A 22,848-nucleotide genomic window follows, 5' to 3' on the forward strand; every position below is an offset into this window, starting at 1 on the left:
TACAGAGATTTAGAGTTACCTTTCTTGAAAAGGCCAGTGAAACTCATCTCGTTTCACCTACATGTACAGAAATTTAGAGTCACCTTTCTTGAAAAGGCCAGTGAAACTCATCCCGTTTCACCTACATGTACAGAAATTTAGAGTCACCTTTCTTGAAAAGGCCAGTGAAACTCATCCCGTTTCACCTACATGTACAGAAATTTAGAGTTACCTTTCTTGACAAGGTCAGTGAAGCAAACGTGGGTCAGACGTCAGTAAAAGCAACAACATAAAACAACAAAAGCATCCAACGGGAGTTTATTCTCCTTCTGTCCACACAGACGGGTCAGCAGTAGCGTTCCGGATCCGTTCCTTCATTGAGGACTGCAGCCTTGACCTTTACCCCGCTATACCCACCGCTGTACGGCGCGAGCACACACTTCAATAGCTTTACGTGATTTTTACCGGAGTGATCTGCCCTTAGACCGGTAAGTCGCTGTTGTTTAGATCTAAGAAGCGACCGTTTATCACTGCGACGACATCTCCCTGAATTTAGCAGTCAAAAAGTCCACTCTCCTGGTCAAAATTAGCCAGCACGGATGGTCGAGCAAGTGACTTCAAAGGGGAGTGGTCCAAAATAGCCACTACTGATGGTCCAACAATTGGACTCAAAGGGGGTTGGTCAAAAAGGAGGGGTCCAAAATAGTCAACACGGATGGTCTGCCGATTGGGGAGTGCACAAAGGGGAGTGGTCCAAACTAGCCAGCAGTGGTAGTCCAGCAAGCAGCCTCACAGGGAGTGGTCCAAAACAGCCAGCAGTGGTAGTCCAGCAAGCAGTGGTAGTCCAGCCAGCAGTGGTAGTCCAGCAAGCAGCCTCACAGGGAGTGGTCCAAAACAGCCAGCAGTGGTAGTCCAGCAAGCAGCCTCACAGGGAGTGGTCCAAACTAGCCAGCAGTGGTAGTCCAGCAAGCAGCTTCACAGGGAAGTGGTCAGCTCCATGCCCCGCTGATGGAGGCGAGTGGACATCTGCTCCTTGAGAATGGCCACGTCCGGTTTGGGGGAGGAGGGTCGCGAGTTCTGCGGCGAGTTCCTGTGCTCCGTGTTGGCCTGCTTGGGTTCCTTGTAGAGCTGCGTCATGGCCCGGGCGTGGGCAAGGCGGCTCTGAAACACAGTCAGGCCGGGTCAGTTGTACTGCACGAGTCTTCTGTGTGCGACTGTAGGATTGTGTGTTGTTGTGTTACAACAAAATAATATCTGACTCGATGGCTCGATGAGGTTTCTGTGTGCGGCTGTCGGATTGTGTGTTGTTGTGTTACAACAAAATAATATCTGACTCGTTGGCTCGATGAGGTTTCTGTGTGCGACTGTCGGATGTTGTGTTGTTGTGTTACAACAAAATAATATCTGACTCGTTGGCTCGATGAGGTTTCTGTGTGCGGCTGTCGGATTGTGTGTTGTTGTGTTACAACAAAATAATATCTGACTCGTTGGCTCGATGAGGTTTCTGTGTGCGGCTGTCGGATTGTGTGTTGTTGTGTTACAACAAAATAATATCTGACTCGTTGGCTCGATGAGGTTTCTGTGTGCGGCTGTCGGATTGTGTGTTGTTGTGTTACAACAAAATAATATCTGACTCGATGGCTCGATGAAGTTTCTGTGTGCGGCTGTCGGATGTTGTGTTGTTGTTTTAACATGACAGTGTCTCTGTTTCTTTGTGATTGGATTTTGCTGGATGAGGTTTTTGTGTGCGGCTGTAGGATTTGTTGTTGTTGTGTTACTACGTAGCACAACAGCATCTCTGTCTCGTTGTGATTTAAATTCACTGGATGAGTTTTCTGTGTGCGGCTGTAGGATACAAGTATGCACAAAGAGACAGGGGAACTCACATCTTTCTCAACGCACCCGCATACTCACAATCCCACAAAGTCACACGAACACTGACTTACCTACTTATTCACCCTTACCACACACACACACACACACACACACACACACACACACACACACACACACACACACACACACACACACACACACTAACTTACATCCTACCTGGGCGTCCGAGTCGGATCGCTTGATTCCCATGATGCCTTGCGTGATAGGCGTGAAGATGTTGGCCGTGATGTCCAGGTTGGTCAGTGCCTGCAACACAACGGTCAAGGTTACCACGGTCAAGGTTGTCACGGTCAAGGTCACCATGCATGCTCCGCCGCTTCGTTAGTGAGTTTAGTTAACTTTATTGAATATTTTGCTATATCTTCTTGTCCTTCGAGAATGTTCTCAAAGAAATTCGGGACGCTTCTACTAAGCGGAGAGATGATCTTATCCCATGTACAGCCCGGGCAGGTCTGTGTTGAGGAACATGGTTGTTTACACAAGGAGGTGTGTACGTTGTAGCTTTCAAATTATACGCGGTAGCAATGCAGTCATGCGCAACAAACAGAAGCGAGAAGACAGGCAGACAAAAAGAGTGTCAGACACACAAGACAGTAAGGCACTAACAGTGTCTTAAACGAGATTCGTCAGTCGTGCTGCAAGTCACGTGACTGCTTATATACCTAGGTCAGACACTTCAAAAGAAAGTTGTGGTGTTTTTTGGTGTTTTTTTTAAACAAATAGTCATCCCCCCCCCCCCCCCCCAATTTTTTTTCTTTCTTTTTTTCTTATAATGTGACTGTTCTTGATTCAAATCACTCGGTCATGTATTGCAGGACGGCACTGACCTCTGTCTTGGGGTTGATGAAGAGTCGTTCCAGGTGATGCACAGCACCGGTTCTCCGCTCAGGCTCCTCCAGCTTGCTTGGGAACTGCTGCTGGTGCTGGTTCTGCTGGTGCTGCAGCAGTTGTCTCTCCCGCTCCAGACTGCCGTTGTCCCGCTTCCTCTCAGTCTCCACGCTGTTGTTCAGGGTGGCGGCCTTGCCTCCTGTCGGGGATACGTCGTGAAAAGAGTCAACACCTTCTTCCGCCCTGGAGAGCTTGTCGCAGCTGTCGTCGAGGTTGAACAAGACGTGGAGCTTGTGTCGGACTTTCTCCGCCATGGAGGGCGAGTCGTGGGCCGACTCCACAGGGGCGGGATCTTCAGGTGTGAGCGCGCCCTCGGCACTGTACAGCAAATCCAACTTGCGCCGGACAGTGTCCATATCCCCGGACGCGTCAGCAGCGTCCTCACCCCCTGACACGACGCAGATGCTCGGCTGGTCCTCGAACGTCTTCCTCAGACTCTTGACATCCACGGCGTTAAGGCTCCGCTTCAGCTCGGGCTGCGGCAGGTGCACGGAGCACACGCTGACCCGCCTCTGGGAGACGTTGATGACGGGGAAGATGTCGGACGTCGTGGAGGTATTCCTCACTCTCTGGCCTGACGTGTCGCTCATCTTGCGACCCTCGGAATCTTCATCGACATCCTGCGGCTGCTGCTGCTGCTGGAGGTCGTTGGGGGTGACCCTGCTGGCGGCGCTCTGCGGGATGTTGTTGCAGCTCTGCGAGGTGGTGGGTCTGCGGAGGAGGGGAGGGGGCTCCTTGTAGTCGCTGTTGGTGGGCAGGTGCTTGTGGAAGCCGTCCTTGCCCACCAGGAAGAAGGTGAACATGGATCCCTTGCCCTTGACGGTGATCTCCCCTCGCGGGTCAACGTGGTAGCCGCTGAACTTGCGCAGCATCTCGTAGGCACGGTGCGACAGGTGGATCTTCATGGCTGTGAGACACACATAGACACACACTCAGAACATGAAGATCGTTATGGCTGTGCGACACACATAGACACACACTCAGAACATGAAGATCGTTATGGCTGTGCGACACACAAAGACACACAGTCACTTCACGTCCGTACAACTTTTTATCGTGGCCACTTTGTTCACTGCCATCTTGAGAGAGAAATGATCAGCCAGCAGTATTCCTTGTCTGTTGTGCATTGTGTTCGCAAATCTTAAACTTGAAATGGTGGACGTTCTATTGGACGTTTCGTTTTGTCTATACTCGTTTCAAAACAGACTGTTGTTGTTGTTGTCGTTGTTGTTGTTGTTGTTGCTGTTGTAGTTGTTGTTGTTGTTGTTGTTGATGTTGTTGTTGTTGTTGAAATTGGAACGCTAGCAGTCTTATCTGTTTCGCATAACGTCTCATGTGTATAATGTGAATGTGGTAGATATATATGTGTGAAGGGAGAGACTTACGCAGCCCGGTGGACTCCATCCTAGAGGCGGTGTTGACGGCGTCTCCGAACAGACAGTACCTGGGCATGGCCAGCCCCACCACCCCCGCGACCACCGACCCCGTGTGGATACCTGCACAGTACGATATACAGTGTAACAGTCAGTGCCTGGGCAAGGCCAGCCCCACCACCCCCGCCACCATCGACCCCGTGTGGATACCTGCACAGTACGATATACAGTGTAACAGACAGTACCTGGGCAAGGCCAGCCCCACCACCCCCGCCACCACCGACCCAGTACGGATATACAGTGTAATCCACAATGTTGCCATTATTAATTTTTCACGTGGAAACCAAGTTAAACAGCCGTGTGCTTTTTGTCCTGAAGGAACCAGTTTCAACCGCAGTTTACTTACAATCGGTTGGGTCAGGGATACTGCTTCGTCAAATCATTTGGGACAGAATAAACAAAATTAAAATCAACCATTTGTGTAAACTTATCCCTCCATTGGTCTGCAACTACACAAAGGTTGAGCGTATGCATAAAGTAGTGCACAATAAAAACAAAGCAAAACATACCACAACTATTATTAACAAGAAATTCCTCCGAGGTAGGAAAAACACCCCCGTTGGTCAAAGGGAAATAACCATTCTCACTGCCACCAACTGAGAAGGTTATTTCCCTTTGACCATTAATATGTCCCTCTATAAGTCCTTGTAGAATCTTAATCCACCAATAACTCCCTAACCGTGTGTTTGACTGGTCCCAATTTTTGTAAGGACCGTCTCAGGAATGTATAGAACCTGTTCACCAAGTTTGGTGACGATCGGTCCGTTCATTCTTGAGATCTATATGCGAACACAAACACACAAACACACAAACAAACAAACACATCGACCGAAACCTATACACACCCCTATACCGGGGGTGTAATTAGTCTCACCAGTGAGGAAATTACACTACATCTAATACACAAACAAAAACCAAACAAACAAAATGGAGAATACACACACTGGACAAACACTGATGAAACCAAGCACACAATCCTGGCCGTTTTTGACAATCTTCAATGAACCGGATCGTACCGATTCTGATGTGTAGTTTCCTGTCGGGGAGGTGCGGGATGCAGAAGGTATCGATAGAACTCATGATGTCTAGCGACACGTCGGCTATCTCCCTGATGTGGTTGTTGCCGTTCCGCTTCGGTAGGCCGCTCGCCAGCATGTAAGCGTCTCCGATTGTTTCCACCTAACAAGCAGAATTTGATTGGAAAAAAAGAGGTCGCCACAGTGCCGGTTCATATTTTAAAGTCGGATATGACGCCATGAAAGCCATTTATTCAAAAAACAAGAGTAAGAAAACACGTCCGTGAAAACTATCTGAAAGAATTCCCATGTACAGTTTCACGAAGATCTCTGTAGTATTCTTGTGGAGATCGTTCTGATTACACCCTAACACACACACACACACACACACACACACACACACACACACACACACACACACACACACACACACACACACACACACACACACACACACACACACATATATATATATATATATATATATATATATATATACATATATCATCGTATCAATTCCAAATCTACCTAAATACATTTGGTCAAAACTTAAGAAAATTAAAATAAAAAGAAGTCTTTTGATACAAAGGCATGGTGCACTCAAAAAGAAAGCCAAAACACTCTCGAAACATAACACGAATGAGGCTCCACGATTATTCCAAACTTCTACCACTGTCACCACATTCAGCCGACATACCTTATAGACGTCATAAGCGGTGATGATGTCATCGAAGAGCGTGTAGAGGCTGTTGAGGAGGTTGACGACCTCGATGGGCGTGGACTCTGCGCAGATCTTGGTGAAGCCCACGATGTCACTGAAGTAGATGGTCACCTCGTCAAACAGCTCGGCCTTGACCGGCTTGCCCAGCTTCAGGTCTTCGGCCACAGTCCTGAGGGGGAAAACACGAATGAAGATTGTGAAAATACAAAAACAGATATACTGTTGAGAAGATTAGAAAATGTAAGACACAGGATTATATTACTACCCCGGGCAATACACAGGATTCTATTACTACCCCGGGCAATACACAGGATTATATTACTACCCCGGGCAATACACAGGATTATATTACAACCACGGGCAATACACAGGATTATATTACAACCACGGGCAATACACAGGATTATATTACAACCACGGGCAATACACAGGATTATATTACAACCACGGGCAATACACAGGATTATATTACAACCACGGGCAATACACAGGATTATATTACAACCACGGGCAATACACAGGATTATATTACACCCACGGGCAAGACACAGGATTATATTACACCCACGGGCAAGACACAGGATTATATTACACCCACGGGCAATACACAGGATTATATTACAACCACGGGCAAGACACAGGATTATATTACAACCACGGGCAATACACAGGATTATACTTGCAACCACGGGCAATACACAGGATTATATTACAACCACGGGCAATACACAGGATTATATTACAACCACGGGCAATACACAGGATTATATTACAACCACGGGCAATACACAGGATTATACTTGCAACCACGGGCAATACACAGGAATGTTGCTTGGCTTGAGTATATTCAATACATCATACACTCACAACAAAAATACAGAGTGCTCAACGAACTGCTGACACACACTCACTCAATAACACACACACGCAAACAAATTAGAAAATCAATTAATGGGGAAATTACAATTTGAAGATTGTGGGTTTATTTTGGGGGAGAAATACTGCAATTGTTGGATTGCTGGTCCTTGTTCCTTTCTTCTCACGCTCTGTACATTTAGTCAAGTTTTGAACACAGATACGAACACTAACGTTTACCATGTGTGCTACTTTTGCTAGAAGAACTATGTACTGGTATGACCACACAGAAAACAACTACACCCACAACCTCAGTCACCCAAGTCAAATGACAAGAACATGTATAGAGAAATTTTACTGGGGCAACATGCGGTAGAGAAGTCCCCCCCCCCCCCCACACACACACACACACACAGACGCACACACACAGAGACACACACAGACACAAACACACTCACACACACACACACACACACACACACACACACACACACACACACACACACAGAATGGAGAAGAGAACTCTTACTGGGGCAACATGCTGTAGAGAAGTTTCTCTTTGGAACACACACACACACACACACACACACACACACACACACACACACACACACACACGCACACACAGAAAGGAGAAGTTAACTCTTACTGGGGTAACATGCGGTAGAGAAGTTTCTCGGTCTTCTTCTTCTCGGCGTCCAGCTCTGATGTCCTCTCCGCCACCAGCTCCTCCAGGTGGTTGGCGTACTTCTCCAGCATGGCCAGCATGTTGTCGATCACCGTGTTGTGTCTACAGACAGGTACACAGGTAACGGTTAGGCAAACAAAAAAAATAACAGGTTTGTTTCCGATGAAAAGGCCCCCCAAAAAGCAAGGTCGGTCAGTCGTTTTTTGTGTGTTTTTTGTGTAAAGTTTCTTTTTTAATTTTCACAAGGTATAAAGGTAAAAGGTGAGGCAAAAAAAGATTTGTTTCCGGTGAAGAGGCGTTTACAAACAGGGTCGGTAGGTCGGTGACTTTTTTTTTGAACTGAATTTTCTCCTTTTGATTTACACAGGCGGGTGTGCCTTTTTCATGACCGGAAATAGCGTGAACTGTGTCCCTTGAACGTTGGAGAAGAGTTAAGTAAACTTCTAAAGTCATCCAACACCATGCATAGCACACGATATTGGTGTATTGAACGTGTAATATACACGTCAATCCCAGCAAACATCAGAAGAGAGTCGGCAAGACATCACGAGACAACACGAGATGTGACCACAAGACATAAAAGAAAATCGCAAAAAAAGACGATTCAAATCAAAATAGTTACGGGGTCCGAGACACGACAAGAGCAAAACCAGATTATTTACTTGTTGGGGTTGATCCGGTTGAGTGACTTCAGCACCCGACCAGGCAGGGGACGGAGGCTGGCGTCTTCCGCCCAGCACTCAAAGATCAGTGACGTCAGCTCTACCTCAAGGTGAAGGTCGCTGGGAATTGTGGGACGAAACACGCCACAGTTCGGATACTTGACCTTCTCGATGATTTCTGGAATAAGACACACACTGTCAGATGTGTTTTTTAAAACAAATTCTTGATGTTTTTACGGCAAAAAAATGCAGATCTTTCGGTGTTTCATCTTCTCGATCCAACAACAACAACAACAACGACAACGACAACAACAACAACAACAACAACAACAACAACAACATCAAATGATCACAAAAACAGCAACACAACAACCTGAGTTTGCTGTCCTAAAGCAACCGTGAAATCTAGAGAGGAAAAAAAGGGAGTGTTTGGTTGTCCATTAACTTTCAGACACGTATCAGTGGTTGGTCAAGTACCGTAAGCCTACTGACGCATTAAAAAGAAACCTGTTACCTGCTATGAAGGCAGTGGATGCATACACGTTTTTTAAGGTACTTTAAAAACCAACAACCAACTATACCTGTGGTTTTATTGGCTCACGAAGTGTAGCCTATGCGATCGTAACTTTGTCTGTCTGTGCGTGCGTGCGTATGTGCGTATGTGCGTGCGTGCGTGTGTATGTCTGTGGTAGAAACTTTAACATTTCGTCATTTGAAGACGTCACATTATGGCGTAAGAGGGTTAGACGTCACGCGAAGGAATGTCTCGGTCATTGTTATTTTGAGCGGGCCGAGACTATTTGGCAGTCGTGTCTGTAAGTAGGCTACATGCAGACAGACAGATCTAGATCTAGTGTCTCTCTTTCTTGCACAGTGTCACCAATGCTTACTGTGTGTGTGTGTGTATGTGTGACGGAGTGATTGAGTTTGTGTTACTGTTTGTCGATTTCTTACGTGAGCCTTGAAGGCTTCGCCTCTTGTTTTTTTTATTTATACCCCCGACACCGATGTCCTTGACAAAGTGTAAAACATTAATATACAAGCCTGGTACCTTTAGCAGTGACCCCGGTGAACTCTGAGTATGGCCCGGTGCGTGTGAAGACCTCCTTCATGACGACGCCCAGAGAGAACACGTCCGCCTGGCGCTTGTCCTGGTCCAGGAACACCTCGCCGCGCAGCACCTCGGGGGCCGTCCACAGGTCTCCTAAGCACAGTAGGGGTAGTTGTTTTATAGTCCCTGTATACATTGCATTTCATCGTGTGTGTGTGTGTGTGTGTGTGTGTGTGTGTGTGTGTGTGTGTGTGTGTGTGTGTGTGTGTGTGTGTGTGTGTGTGTGTGTGTGTATGTGTGTGTGTGTGTGTAGGTATGTGTGTGTGTGAGTGTGTAGGTGTGGTCCAGGAACACCTGGCCTCGCAGCACCTCGGGCGCCGTCCACAGGTCTCACAAACACGACACGCAGGTTAAAACGTCTTTGAAATGGAGAGAGACACACACACTCATGACACAGATAATAAACATAGCTTAGAGAATTATATCATTGGCTGACCACCGTTCTTGAAATAAGGTATAAAGTGTTGTCACCAAACACCATTTGGCCAACAATAGAAATAAGGTATAAAGTGTTGTCACCAAACACCATTAGGCCAACAATAGAAATAAGGTATAAAATGTTGTCACCAAACACCATTAGGCCAACAATATAAATAAGGTATAAAGTGTTGTCACCAACCACCATTTGGCCAACAATAGAAATAAGGTATAAAGTGTTGTCACCAAACACCATTAGGCAAACAATAGAAATAAGGTACAAAGTGTTGTCACCAAACACTATTTGGCCAACAATAGAAATAAGGTATAAAGTGTTGTCACCAAACACCATTTGGCCAACAATAGAAATAAGGTATAAAGTGTTGTCACCAAACACCATTAGGCCAACAATAGAAATAAGGTATAAAGTGTTGTCACCAAACACCATTTGGCCAACAATAGAAATAAGGTATAAAGTGTTGTCACCAAACACCATTAGACCAACAATAGAAATAAAGTATAAAGTGTTGTCACCAAACACCATTTGGCCAACAATAGAAATAAGGTATAAAGTGTTGTCACCAAACACCATTTGGCCAACAATAGAAATAAGGTATAAAGTGTTGTCACCAAACACCATTTGGCCAACAATAAAAATAAGGTATAAAGTGTTGTCACCAAACACCATTTGGCCAACAATAAAAATAAGGTATAAAGTGGAGTTCAACAATCGTAGAACTCACTTTTTTTTTTTTCTTTTTCTCTCCTCCTGATGGTTTTAAACTCCTGTTTCCGGATTACACGATAAACTTAAAAACATGATTATATAAACGAGAGGATAGCTGTTTTCTCTCTCAGTTAATACTGCTAATGTGCCGTCGCCTCCCCTGCGACTATTGTAGTGGCGGGGAGGTCGACGGACAATGCAGATAGATCTCTTAATCCTATCTTTTTATCCTATTTATAATGAGTAAATGCCGTATAGCAACTCATGCGTGCGTAAATGAAATGATGTGTCCAAATGTTACTACCCTATAGAAGATCAGTATTACGTGTTTGCGCATGTTCTTTATATTTTTCTCACAATGTTGTCACTTTTAAACCTTTTAACAGGTGGTCCTGAGTTTTATCTTTTTTTATTAACGAAACTAAAATTGAATTAAAATCCACGTTTTTAATGGTCCTTCCCCTAGGAAGTCAACGCATATAAAAGAAAAATTATTAATATTCCTCTTACAAGGATCTTAATGTATATTTCTTATTGCCCCACCCCCCTCCCTTATTCACGGAGAGCGGGGCCGGGGTCCTATCACGGTCGGGATTGCTTGGTCTTGCCCTTTTCTTTCCCTCCTTTTTATTTTTAATTAGCGTATCATCAACTCATGTCCCTAAAAGGAAAATTTCCTGTGAGGACGTTAAGGACCCCCTAGATACATTGTAGAACTCACTCTCATACAGAGCGCTGGACCCTTCCTCCACCAGCTTGGCCTTGGTCAGCTGCCTCAGCTCGTGGACTCCAAAGTCCGTCAGCTTGCACGTCCATCGAGAGTCCACCACGCAGTTAGACGACTTCAGGTTGCCATGGTAACCCACGTAATGCTTGTGCAGAAAATCCAGGCCCTTAGGAAGCAGAGAAAGTTGTTTACGAAGGTAAAGTCGTCAGCTAGCCAGGTACTGGGAGTACTTTCAAACAGACAAAGATAGCTTCATAACCTTTTGGTGTTTTGGTGAACGAGATGTTGCAAATCTCAACTTTCGTGGACAGCGTTATGGGGAAAATGCCCATGTTCCCATCTTTCGTTTTTGTTGCCTTTCTCAATCCACGACAAAGCGACGTACCCCTTACAAGTGCGTGCACTGCCTTGCAATGCTTATACCTTTGGTTTTGTGTGCAAAAGACGGGATGGGGAAGGCAAGGGTTCATGCGGGTAAGTAGTATATACAAACCATTACGGCTTCTCGATGACTCTTTTTCACATTCAGTTAGTCAGCATTTGAGAAATAACGGTTTTATTACCATACATTTTATTTCAACAAAAATAAAATTCGAACTGACTACGCAACTCTAGACAGAACAACCAACGGGGACGGGATTGAACCAAGGCTGGTGTGACCTTAAGCACATGACCGCATGCAGCCAATCGCAGTCAATCACACATTTGACCTCATGAATATTAACAGCTGACAGGTTCTCTCGCAACACTCTCACATCAGGTTCAACAAACCTTTTGCTTTGCTTTGTCTAGTCTACTAGATAGGGTCCGATTCATTGTCAGCATAAGATAGATGTCATTTACAGAAGGTGGGTGGTGCCTGTATTCCCACCCCCGCCGACAAACTTGGCTTTTCGGTAGAGCAACAGTCACAGTGATTGAAATCTTATTTTATAACTCTCTAGCTATACATGTTTCGGAATTACCATGGGGTGATTTCACACAGCATATGAAGAAGTAATGCGTACCAAAAAGAAGAACACTACATTTCCCTCTCCCCAGCTTGTTTCTGTTCAAGTAGGCAACACCGACATTCTTTTCTCACCATCAGCTAGACACCTTGGATTCACCCTTTCATCTGACATTAACCCTTAACAAACATGTATCTTTAGTCTGTAGAGCAGCTTATTTTGAGCTTCGTAAGATCAGCACCATTCGCCACACACTCTCCTCTCAAACAACTAACACTCTTGTCTGTGCCTTTGTTCTTTCTAAACTTGACTACTGCAACTCTCTTCTCTCTGGCTGTCCTCTGTACCTCCTGCATAAACTACAAAAAGTCCAAAACTCGGCAGCACGCCTCATTCTCAAAGCACGAAAACGAGATCACGCAACACCACTTCTTCGCACACTGCACTGGTTACCTATTCAAGCCCGCATTGACTACAAACTGTCCACCCTCTGCTTTAACTTCTTTTCTGGCTCGTCTCCTGCTTACTTCTCTGAACTCCTCACCGTCTATTCTCCAGCAAGACAACTCCGTGCTTCTTCTGACTGTCGCATCCTTACCATTCCACACACCAAAACCAAAACATACGGACAACGCACTTTCACTTTCGGCGCACCCACACAATGGAATTATCTCCCCTTTCACATCCGCCACTCTCAGTCCCCCCAAGCATTCAAACGAGCACTTAAAACGCACCTCTTCAAGAAATACAACCCCTGATTCTGTTTTCTCAGTCCATCAGTAGGCTACATGTAGTGTATTTGTTGTTTTAGTGATAATGTGATAATGTATATAAACATCTAGGGCTGTTTTCAGTATTGTTGATAACATGTTCAGTTTGATTAAGGGTATTCAGCTGGTATTTCCTTGTTTTCACTACCTATTTTATTCATGTTTTTATTACTTAGTTAGTGGAAGAATTTTTTCTAATGTATGTTTGATGGTGTATGCTTTTAATTAAGCGTTGTTGGCTATGAATGTAGATGTAAATGCTTGTATAACTGTTTTTTAATGTTAAATGTGTCAAGCGCAAAGAGCCTAATTGTAAAGTTATGATGTTGCGCTATATAAATGCTCATTTATTATTTAAGTTATTGAGACATCCCAGTGCACTAAGGGATTTATAGAGAAAATCGAGAAAATTCATTATTGAACGAAGCGCATAGCGCTGAGTTCAATAATTATTTTCGAGATTTGCTCTATAAATCCCTTAGTGCACTGGGATTGTTTCAATAACGATATTGTCAGTACCGCCAGAGAAAAAAGAAGATTCAAAACGCACATTTTGCAACGCGCATTTGGATAGGCGTAACTGTGTGGTCAGGTTTGTGTCACTGGATCTACTTTTGTGTGGGCTGTCTCAAGTGTGTCGTGCTTTCGTCACACGCAAACTCTTGTTTTAATTTCTGTTGGTAAAGTCCAGTGTAGCGTTAAGCTAAAAAGTGATGATCTTTCATAGAGACCTCATTTAAACTCGGAGAAAGGACTGTGCTCTTAGTTATTTGCGATTCGAAACCTTCATCGAGCTTCGACAGGTTGACTGTGCAGAGTTTTGCCCCTTGCCAAGGTCGACGGTAAGCACATTTTCAAAATAAATGTGGCATGTTTCTCGTGTGGTATCTTCACTCATCGGGGAGTCTGGTACTAAATATGAACGGTAAGAATGCTCTGAACCCTACACGTATTATATTCCCATCGTTTTATCGTTCACATTTGCCCAACATGTTAATTTGCTGAGTGGGATTTATGTCGTCTGCTACTGCTAGGCTATGGCAATCGAACCACTGCACTGAGTCTCATTTCAAAAACAAAAATTGCTCGTCACGTTGCACTGAGTCTGCACGCATGAGGCAGGCTGGTAATAAGTCTTATATATGGTAAGAACGTTCTGAACCCTACACGTTTTCGATTACGATTGTTCTTGCCTTGAAATAATAATTCGGAAACCATTCATTTACTGAACTGATGTAGTCGTATTTCTGTGTAGTCTGCTACAGAGTCGATCGAGTCAGTCTTCCAAACTGGTCTAGCTGGTACGTTATCGGAATAACACTTGTGTTTTCTGTTAGCCGCTGGGAATTGTATACTAACTCATCATTTGGTAATGTGGATGATAAGCTACATGCCACTAACACGGCATATGAGAAGAATCTATGCAAGTCGGCGAAAATTAGATGAAACACAGCGGCTTCTATTTTTAGATCACTGGCACTGGCACAGGCACATGCAATCTGTCAGAAAAAAACCCACTTCTGCTTTAATTGAGAAGCAGGGAATTTATGGTCATTTGGTATTGTGGAGAATATAAGCTACATGTCATTAATTAATTCTGAGGATGAGAGCACAGTCTCGCTTAGGCAAAGGGCGGAAGAATACGCTCTGTGGAAAAGTTAGCGCACTCCAAGAGTGCGCTAACAGTTTTAGCGCATCGCCATTAGCCAATCAACTGGTTCACATCAGTCATGTGACACCAGTACTTACTGACAATTATTATTATTATTATTATTATTATTATTATTATTATTATTATTATTATTATTTAAGTTATTGAGACATCCCAGTGCACTAAGGGATTTATAGAGCAAATCGAGAAAATTCATTATTGAACGAAGCGCATAGCGCTGAGTTCAATAATTATTTTCGAGATTTGCTCTATAAATCCCTTAGTGCACTGGGATTGTTTCAATAACGATATTGTCAGTACCGCCATAGAAAAAAGAAGATTCCAAACGCACATTTTGCAATGCGCATTTGAATAGGCATAACTGTGTGGTCAGGTCGTGCACAGTAAAGATCTACTTTTGTGTGGGGTGTCTCAAGTGTGTCGTGCTTTCGTCACACGCATTTTAATTTCTGTTGGTAAATTCCAGTGTAGCGTTAATCTGAACAGTGATGATCTTTCAGAGAGACCTCATTTGAACTCGGAGAAAGGCTCTTCATTATTTGCGATTCGAAACCTCCAGTCGAGCTTCGACGGATTGACTATGCGGAGTGACTCCCCTTGAATTGACTCAAAGCGGGACTCGACGGTTCGCACATTTTCAAAACAAATGTGGCACATTTCTCGTGTTCTATCTTCGCTCATCGGGGAGTCTGATACTAAACATGAACGGTAAGAATGCTCTGAACCCTACACGTATTATATCCCCATCGTTTTTTCGTTCACATTTGCCCAACATGTTAATTTGCTGAGCGGGGTTAATGTCGTCTGCTAGGCTACCTGCCAACCTGGGCAATGGAACGACTGCAGTCTGCACTGAATCTGTACGCATGAGGCAGGCTGCTAATAAATCTTATATATGGTAAGAACGTTCTGAACCTTACACGTTTTCGATTACGATTGTTCTTGCTTTGAAATAATAATTCTGAAACCATTCATTTACTGAACTGATGTAGTCGTATTTCTGTGTTGTCTGCTACAGAGTCGATCGAGTCAGTCTTCCAAACTGGTCTAGCTGGTACGTTATCGGAATAACACTTGTGTTTTCTGTTAGCCGCTGGGAATTGTATACTAACTCATCATTTGGTAATGTGGATGATAAGCTACATGCCACTAACACGGCATATGAGAAGAATCTATGCAAGTCGGCGAAAATTAGATGAAACACAGCGGCTTCTATTTTTTAGATCACTGGCACTGGCACAGGCACATGCAATCTGTCAGAAAAAAAACCACTTCTGCTTTAATTGAGAAGCAGGGAATTTATGGTCATTTGGTATTGTGGAGAATATAAGCTACATGTCATTAATTAATTCTGAGGATGAGAGCACAGTCTTGCTTAGGCAAAGGGCGCAAGAATACGCTCTGTGGAAAAGTTAGCGCACTCCAAGAGTGCGCTAACAGTTTTAGCGCATCGCCATTAGCCAATCAACTGGTTCACATCAGTCATGTGACACCAGTACTTACTGACAATTATTATTATTTAAGTTATTGAGACATCCCAGTGCACTAAGGGATTTATAGAGCAAATCGAGAAAATTCATTATTGAACGAAGCGCATAGCGCTGAGTTCAATAATTATTTTCGAGATTTGCTCTATAAATCCCTTAGTGCACTGGGATTGTTTCAATAACGATATTGTCAGTACCGCCAGAGAAAAAAGAAGATTCAAAACGCACATTTTGCAACGCGCATTTGGATAGGCGTAACTGTGTGGTCAGGTTTGTGTCACTGGATCTACTTTTGTGTGGACTGTCTCAAGTGTGTCGTGCTTTCGTCACACGCAAACTCTTGTTTTAATTTCTGTTGGTAAATTCCAGTGTAGCGTTAAGCTAAAAAGTGATGATCTTTCATAGAGACCTCATTTAAACTCGGAGAAAGGACTGTGCTCATAGTTATTTGCGATTCGAAACCTTCATCGACCTTCGACAGATTGACTGTGCAGAGTTTTGCCCCTTGCCACGGTCGACGGAAAGTACAACATTTTCAAAATAAATGTGGCATGTTTCTCGTGTGGTATCTTCACTCATCGGGGAGTCTGGTACTAAATATGAACGGTAAGAATGCTCTGAACCCTACACGTATTATATCCCCATCGTTTTTTCGTTCACATTTGCCCAACAAGTTAATTTGCTGAGCGGGGTTAATGTCGTCTGCTACTGCTAGGCTAGCTGGTACGTTATCGGAATAACACTTGTGTTTTCTGTTAGCCGCTGGGAATTGTATACTAACTCATCATTTGGTAATGTGGATGATAAGCTACATGCCACTAACACGGCATATGAGAAGAATCTATGCAAGTCGGCGAAAATTAGATGAAACACAGCGGCTTCTATTTTTAGATCACTGGCACTGGCACAGGCACATGCAATCTGTCAGAAAAAACCCACTTCTGCTTTAATTGAGAAGCAGGGAATTTATGGTCATTTGGTATTGTGGAGAATATAAGCTACATGTCATTAATTAATTCTGAGGATGAGAGCACAGTCTCGCTTAGGCAAAGGGCGGAAGAATACGCTCTGTAGAAAAGTTAGCGCACTCCAAGAGTGCGCTAACAGTTTTAGCGCATCGCCATTAGCCAATCAACTGGTTCACATGAGTCATGTGACACCAGTACTTACTGACAATTATTATTATTATTATTACCTTGGCCACATCCTGACACAAGGCGAACTTGAACAGCTTGTCCAACTTTATGTTGGTATTGAAGATGATATCCTGAAAAAAAAGAATGTAGTTATTTGTACTTCTTCTTCTTCTTCAGCGTTCCAGAAATTCTGGTGACGTGTGAGCTTGTTTGCCCATTTGGGTTCCCCACACTATACTCTGAGAGCATAGTCAGCTTCACTCCACTTTCGTTAGGTAGGCATGCTGGGTATTTTCGTGTTTCCATAACCCACCGAACTCCGACATGGATTACATGATCTTTTCCGTGCGCACTTGGTCTTGTGCTTGCCACTAGCAGGTCTGTACATAAGTTGACCTGGGAGATCGGAAAAATCTCCACTCTTAGTTATTTGTACTGACAGCATATGACACCCGGAGGTAAAACTGTCAGTGGGAGACACATATTAACAATATTCCAAAGTGTGAAATGCATACAGTATAATATTAACGTGTTGTCACATTCAGTGTAGAATAGTGTTTTTAATGTATTATTTCTAAAGGACAATAAAGACTAAGTGGTTGTTATTGTTAATGTGCAAGAAAAACAGTTTTAAATGGTTTTGACTTTCGGCAATATTTAAATTGTGATTATTTAAAACACAAGATGCATCCAACAGACAGCAAGCAGGAATACATCTCCAAGATATCAATAAGAAACATACTTATGATGCATATTTCAGATCTTGTAAACACCCTATTTCGAACATGAGACACAGGAGCAATGATCGTCCATAAAACAAAGTGAATTTTACATTTTAAAGATTGCAGGGGTCGCGATTTGCACTACAGCAAAACCTCCGGCTCCCAATTGCAAGCTTCAAAATGTTTAGAAAAATCGGTCGCAAAATGGAGGGAACAAAAACAAGTCGCGTGAAGCGAAATTAATACTTTTAGCCAATCTGTCAAATTACCAGAATCATACTGAACGCATTGAATTTCAAGACAAAAGGAGATAATCCGCGACTGAGACTGAAAAAAAGCTGACACTCACGTGCTAAACGAAGCGGCCCGCATTCGCTTGAAGTGACAAGCCAGTATAGCGCAGTAGCGTACAGAGCTTGATAAAAAAAAGCGCCCTGTATGTCTTTTTTTTAACGTTTCTGGGCTTGTTTCTTTTATTCAAACATTACATATCTAAAGTTAAAAAACAAAGGATTACTGTACTCACCGATACAAAGACGACACAAGACGATAACGAATTTTCGTTTCTGGAAGCTTCATTACATATCTATATGTTTTTGCAATCAGGAAATGATAAAGAATGTGTGAATCAATTGTATAACAGTACCTGCAGACTGCCCTTGGCACAGTACTCCCACAGTAGCATGTAGTGCCGATCATTGTCCATGATGCAGCCCAGGAACGGCGTCACGTTCTGACATTTGAGGTCCAGCAACTACACAACCAACAACAAGATACAAACGTCACGGCGTCACGTTCTGACACTTCAGGTCCAGCAAGTACACAACTAACAACAAGATACACACGTCACGGCGTCACGTTCTGACACTTCAGGTCCAGCAACTACACAACCAACAAGATACACACGTCACGGCGTCACGTTCTGACACTTCAGGTTCAGCAGCTACACAACCAACAAGATACACACGTCACGGCGTCACGTTCTGACACTTCAGGTCCAGCAACTACACAACCAACAAGATACACACGTCACGGCGTCACGTTCTGACACTTCAGGTCCAGCAACTACACAACTAACAACAAGATACACACGTCACGGCGTCACGTTCTGACACTTCAGGTTCAGCAACTACACAACCAACAACAAGATACACACGTCACGGCGTCACGTTCTGACACTTCAGGTCCAGGAGCTACACAACTAACAACAAGATACACACGTCACGGCGTCACGTTCTGACATTTGAGGTCCAGCAACTACACAACCAACAACAAGATACACACGTCACGGCGTCACGTTCTGACACTTCAGGTCCAGCAACTACACAACCAACAAGATACACACGTCACGGCGTCACGTTCTGACACTTCAGGACCAGCAACTACACAACCAACAACAAGATACACACGTCACGGCGTCACGTTCTGACAGTTCAGGTCCAGCAACTACACAACCAACAACAAGATACACACGTCACGGCGTCACGTTCTGACACTTCAGGTCCAGCAACTACACAACCAACAACAAGATACACACGTCACGGCGTCACGTTCTGACAGTTCAGGTCCAGCAACTACACAACCAACAACAAGATACACACGTCACGGCGTCACGTTCTGACACTTCAGGTTCAGCAGCTACACAACCAACAACAAGATACACACGTCACGGCGTCACGTTCTGACACTTCAGGTCCAGGAGCTACACAACTAACAACAAGATACACACGTCACGGCGTCACGTTCTGACACTTCAGGTTCAGCAGCTACACAACCAAAACAAGGTACAGACAATAAACCAAGCAAACCAGTATAGGATATCAGTTGACAGAGATACACACGAATACAGAAGCGCCTTAACCTATTGTATTCGCTCCTCTAGTCTTCTTCTCGTTCGCTCCTCAAAGATTTAGATCTAGGCTTTCATATACATGGGATAAGACCCTACACTTGGTACCCTTTACTTGTTACCCTCCACTTGTTACCCTCCACTTGTTACCCTCCACTTGTTACCCTCCACTTGTTACCCTCCACTTGTTACCCTCCACTTGTTACCCTCCACTGTTACATACCGACAATCATCAGCATGAGTGTTCTCTGTGAACAATGTGAATTTGTTTCATGAATTAAAGTAGTGGTTTAAAAAAGTAATTCACACAAAAATTCAACTCACCACAGCAAGCAATGAGACTGTTGATTTGTGGGTATATGACCAAGTGGAGGGTTGTCAAGAAAAAGCCCGGCCAAATGTGAGGCGGCGAGCCCAACTCTACTCACGGGACGGAGCGCCATATGACCCCGTATTACACATGTGTTTTGACCTACACGTTCCCCGTATTACACATGTGTTTTGACCTGCACGTTCCCCGTATTACACATGTGTTTTGACCTACACGTTCCCCGTATTACACATGTGTTTTGACCTACACGTTATTTGCTCTAGTATGCTGTGATCGTTTGGGAGTTCTGTTTTTAGTTTCTCAAAAGGTACATTTCTGCAGATGTCACGTAGCTACGTAAACAGTTATAGAAACGGGTTTTTAATCATAGCTTGCGTGAAGTGACTCACATGGTTGAACTGACTGATGAGGTCTTTGCTCAGACTCAGCTTGGCCACTCTCTTGACGGACACAATGGACCCTGCACAGCAATAGACAGCAATAGACAGCAATAGACAGCAAGGCGAAATACAAAATCAAATTACAGTGACTTGGTAAACATCCCAGTCTACAAAAAAACAAAAGAGAAACACACACCAGCAGACAGTTTATTATCAGTCGTGGTTAGCTTTAACGATCATCTTTTGCTTCTTAACACACGATCTGAGACTGAAGGCCAATATGCAGAAATAAATGTACCTAAATGTTTTCACATGTGCCTGAGTCAGCTCCCTCACCTGAAGATGAAACCTTGTCAAAATTGAGTATTTACAGTAAGGGAATAAGTTTTGCATTCAGATTATTTTGACATGTAGGAGGTTAAAGAATGGAAACTTGGACCAATACATCATTATTTTCAATCCAGGTCCAACTGGCCTTTTGCCCTCTGTAGCTGGGAACAACACTGTTTAAGTATACCCTCACATTTCACTTGTTTATCATTCTCTCAGCACTATAACACACCTTTATAGTAGCGGACGGAGCCGGTAGTGTTGAATTCCAGTACACCCTAACTTAACCATGTCATTTTTCTCTCAGCAGAGAAAACATCTTTATAGTAGCAGAGCATTTAAAGGACACCCTCACGTCTCTTTGTCTCTCAGCACTATAACACACCTTTATAGTAGCAGACGGAGCCGAAAGTGTTGCCACCGTTGACGTCACTTCCGGCCTTGAAGGAGGCATGAGCAGGGTCCATGAAGTTGACGTTCTTGGCGTTGACCTGGTCATGTAGCTTGCCAAGCTTCTTCGCCGCCATGGAGCTCTTCCGTCGCCCCATCGTCCGGAAACTCGACTGGGGGAACCAAGCACAGATTGAACGGTCAAGGACCATGGATGGGCACGCAGTGTTGCCTGTGGCTGATTCTACACTGCTTTCCGCACGGTAACCAAAAGATACATATTAAGCAATTTAAAACCTTCAGTTTTCTGCCTTGAAACTTTCTTCGTCAAACATTCCCCTATGAAACGAAGGTTGATATGGTTTTCTTCTTCTTTTCTTCATTTCACATTGACATAAGATATCGAAAAAGGAATTGCGTTCGGAAATGTTAGTTCACACGACAATACAACAACAACAACAACAACAACAACAATCTCACCCGCACACTGTCGCACAAAAGGGCAGACAGGAAGTCGACTTCCGCCATCTTGACTTGCCACATCATGCCGGCCCACTTCTGCTTGTTGCGCTGGTGCCTGCAGTGGGAGAAGAAATCAGAGTACAGTGATAGCTTTGTTTTTCAGCATTTGGCGTTCTTCACATGTGATCCTAGACATAACAGTTCATTGCGATGGGGAGGTTGGGGTAGAGGGAGACAATTTTAAGATCGATTAACGTTTCACAATGTTCCAGAGAGAGAGACAGACAGACAGACAGACAGACAGACAGACAGACAGATTGACAGACAGACAGACAGACAGACAGACAGACAGATTGACAGACAGATTGACAGACAGACAGACAGACAGACAGACAGGCAGACAGACAGGCAGACAGGCAGACAGACACACACACACACACACACACACACACACACACACACACACAAAGACACAAAGCCGCTTACCTGAAGTAACAGTTGACAGTGATGGCAGCGATGATGACGGCTGTGGCTCCAATGCTGCCTCCAATGGAAGCAAAGATCATCGGGTCGTCTGAATGCTCCTCCTCTGTAATTTCATTTCATTTCGTTTCAATACTTTATTGTCTCATCGACTGGAAATGTGGGTCGCTTCCGCCCAGTGGAAAGCTAGCAGCAACAGAGATGCACTACCCAGGTGTGTGCGTGTTGAGGTGTAATCTGCCACCTGCACTCTTGGCAGAATGACCGAGGTCTTTTACGTGCCACAGTGGTGACACGGGGGTGGAACATGGATACCGTCACTGATCACAAGTCCAGTGCTGTACCAAGTGAGCTACCGGGCCCCCAGTTTTTATTTTAGTCATCGATAAGCATTGCGGTAAATGTGATCACTGCTCAAATATGTAAACGTAATAACATTGATATGTCAAAGTCTTGCAATTTCTTTCTGCTACAGTCACTGGAATGTTCACATAAAGTCATGGTTTTCTTTTGGGACAGAGAAGAGATTATTTGTTCAATTTCCGACGATTTCTTTCCGCTACAGCCATTGGAAGTTTTTAAAAATTCATTGACTTTTTTCCGTGTTATTCGAGATGGAGGGGAGTGTAGTTGTTGAATTTCATGCTAGCGCTTCACACAAACCCACTCCCTTATTCCAACTCTCGCATTTTCTCCCCAGCCTAAGCCCTTATACACATACCTCAACTTGTGTTTCTAACGATGACACAATATATGAAACACAATG

The 22,848-nt window shown here is 44.1% G+C and overlaps 1 protein-coding gene across 1 annotated transcript in view; it reads right to left on the reverse strand.

Moving 5' to 3' along the window:
• Positions 1-279: 279 nt before the first annotated feature.
• The window catches only part of LOC138971874 (atrial natriuretic peptide receptor 2-like), a 54,806-nt gene continuing 32,237 nt past the window's right edge, over positions 280-22,848 (reverse strand). Inside the window, exons 11-26 of the mRNA XM_070344712.1 lie at positions 22,086-22,188; positions 21,618-21,714; positions 21,133-21,310; positions 20,427-20,497; positions 18,504-18,611; positions 17,195-17,266; positions 11,115-11,286; positions 9,190-9,342; positions 8,139-8,316; positions 7,438-7,578; positions 5,910-6,102; positions 5,213-5,375; positions 4,149-4,259; positions 2,703-3,670; positions 2,032-2,121; positions 280-1,140 (exon numbers count right to left, since the gene is read on the reverse strand). Coding sequence (XP_070200813.1) covers positions 955-1,140; positions 2,032-2,121; positions 2,703-3,670; positions 4,149-4,259; positions 5,213-5,375; positions 5,910-6,102; positions 7,438-7,578; positions 8,139-8,316; positions 9,190-9,342; positions 11,115-11,286; positions 17,195-17,266; positions 18,504-18,611; positions 20,427-20,497; positions 21,133-21,310; positions 21,618-21,714; positions 22,086-22,188 — 2,984 coding nt within the window. The 3' untranslated portion in view covers positions 280-954. The remainder of the gene's footprint in view (positions 1,141-2,031; positions 2,122-2,702; positions 3,671-4,148; positions 4,260-5,212; positions 5,376-5,909; positions 6,103-7,437; positions 7,579-8,138; positions 8,317-9,189; positions 9,343-11,114; positions 11,287-17,194; positions 17,267-18,503; positions 18,612-20,426; positions 20,498-21,132; positions 21,311-21,617; positions 21,715-22,085; positions 22,189-22,848) is intronic.

This window comes from Littorina saxatilis, linkage group LG7 (genome assembly GCF_037325665.1).
Source record: "Littorina saxatilis isolate snail1 linkage group LG7, US_GU_Lsax_2.0, whole genome shotgun sequence".
Lineage (NCBI taxonomy): Eukaryota > Metazoa > Mollusca > Gastropoda > Littorinimorpha > Littorinidae > Littorina > Littorina saxatilis.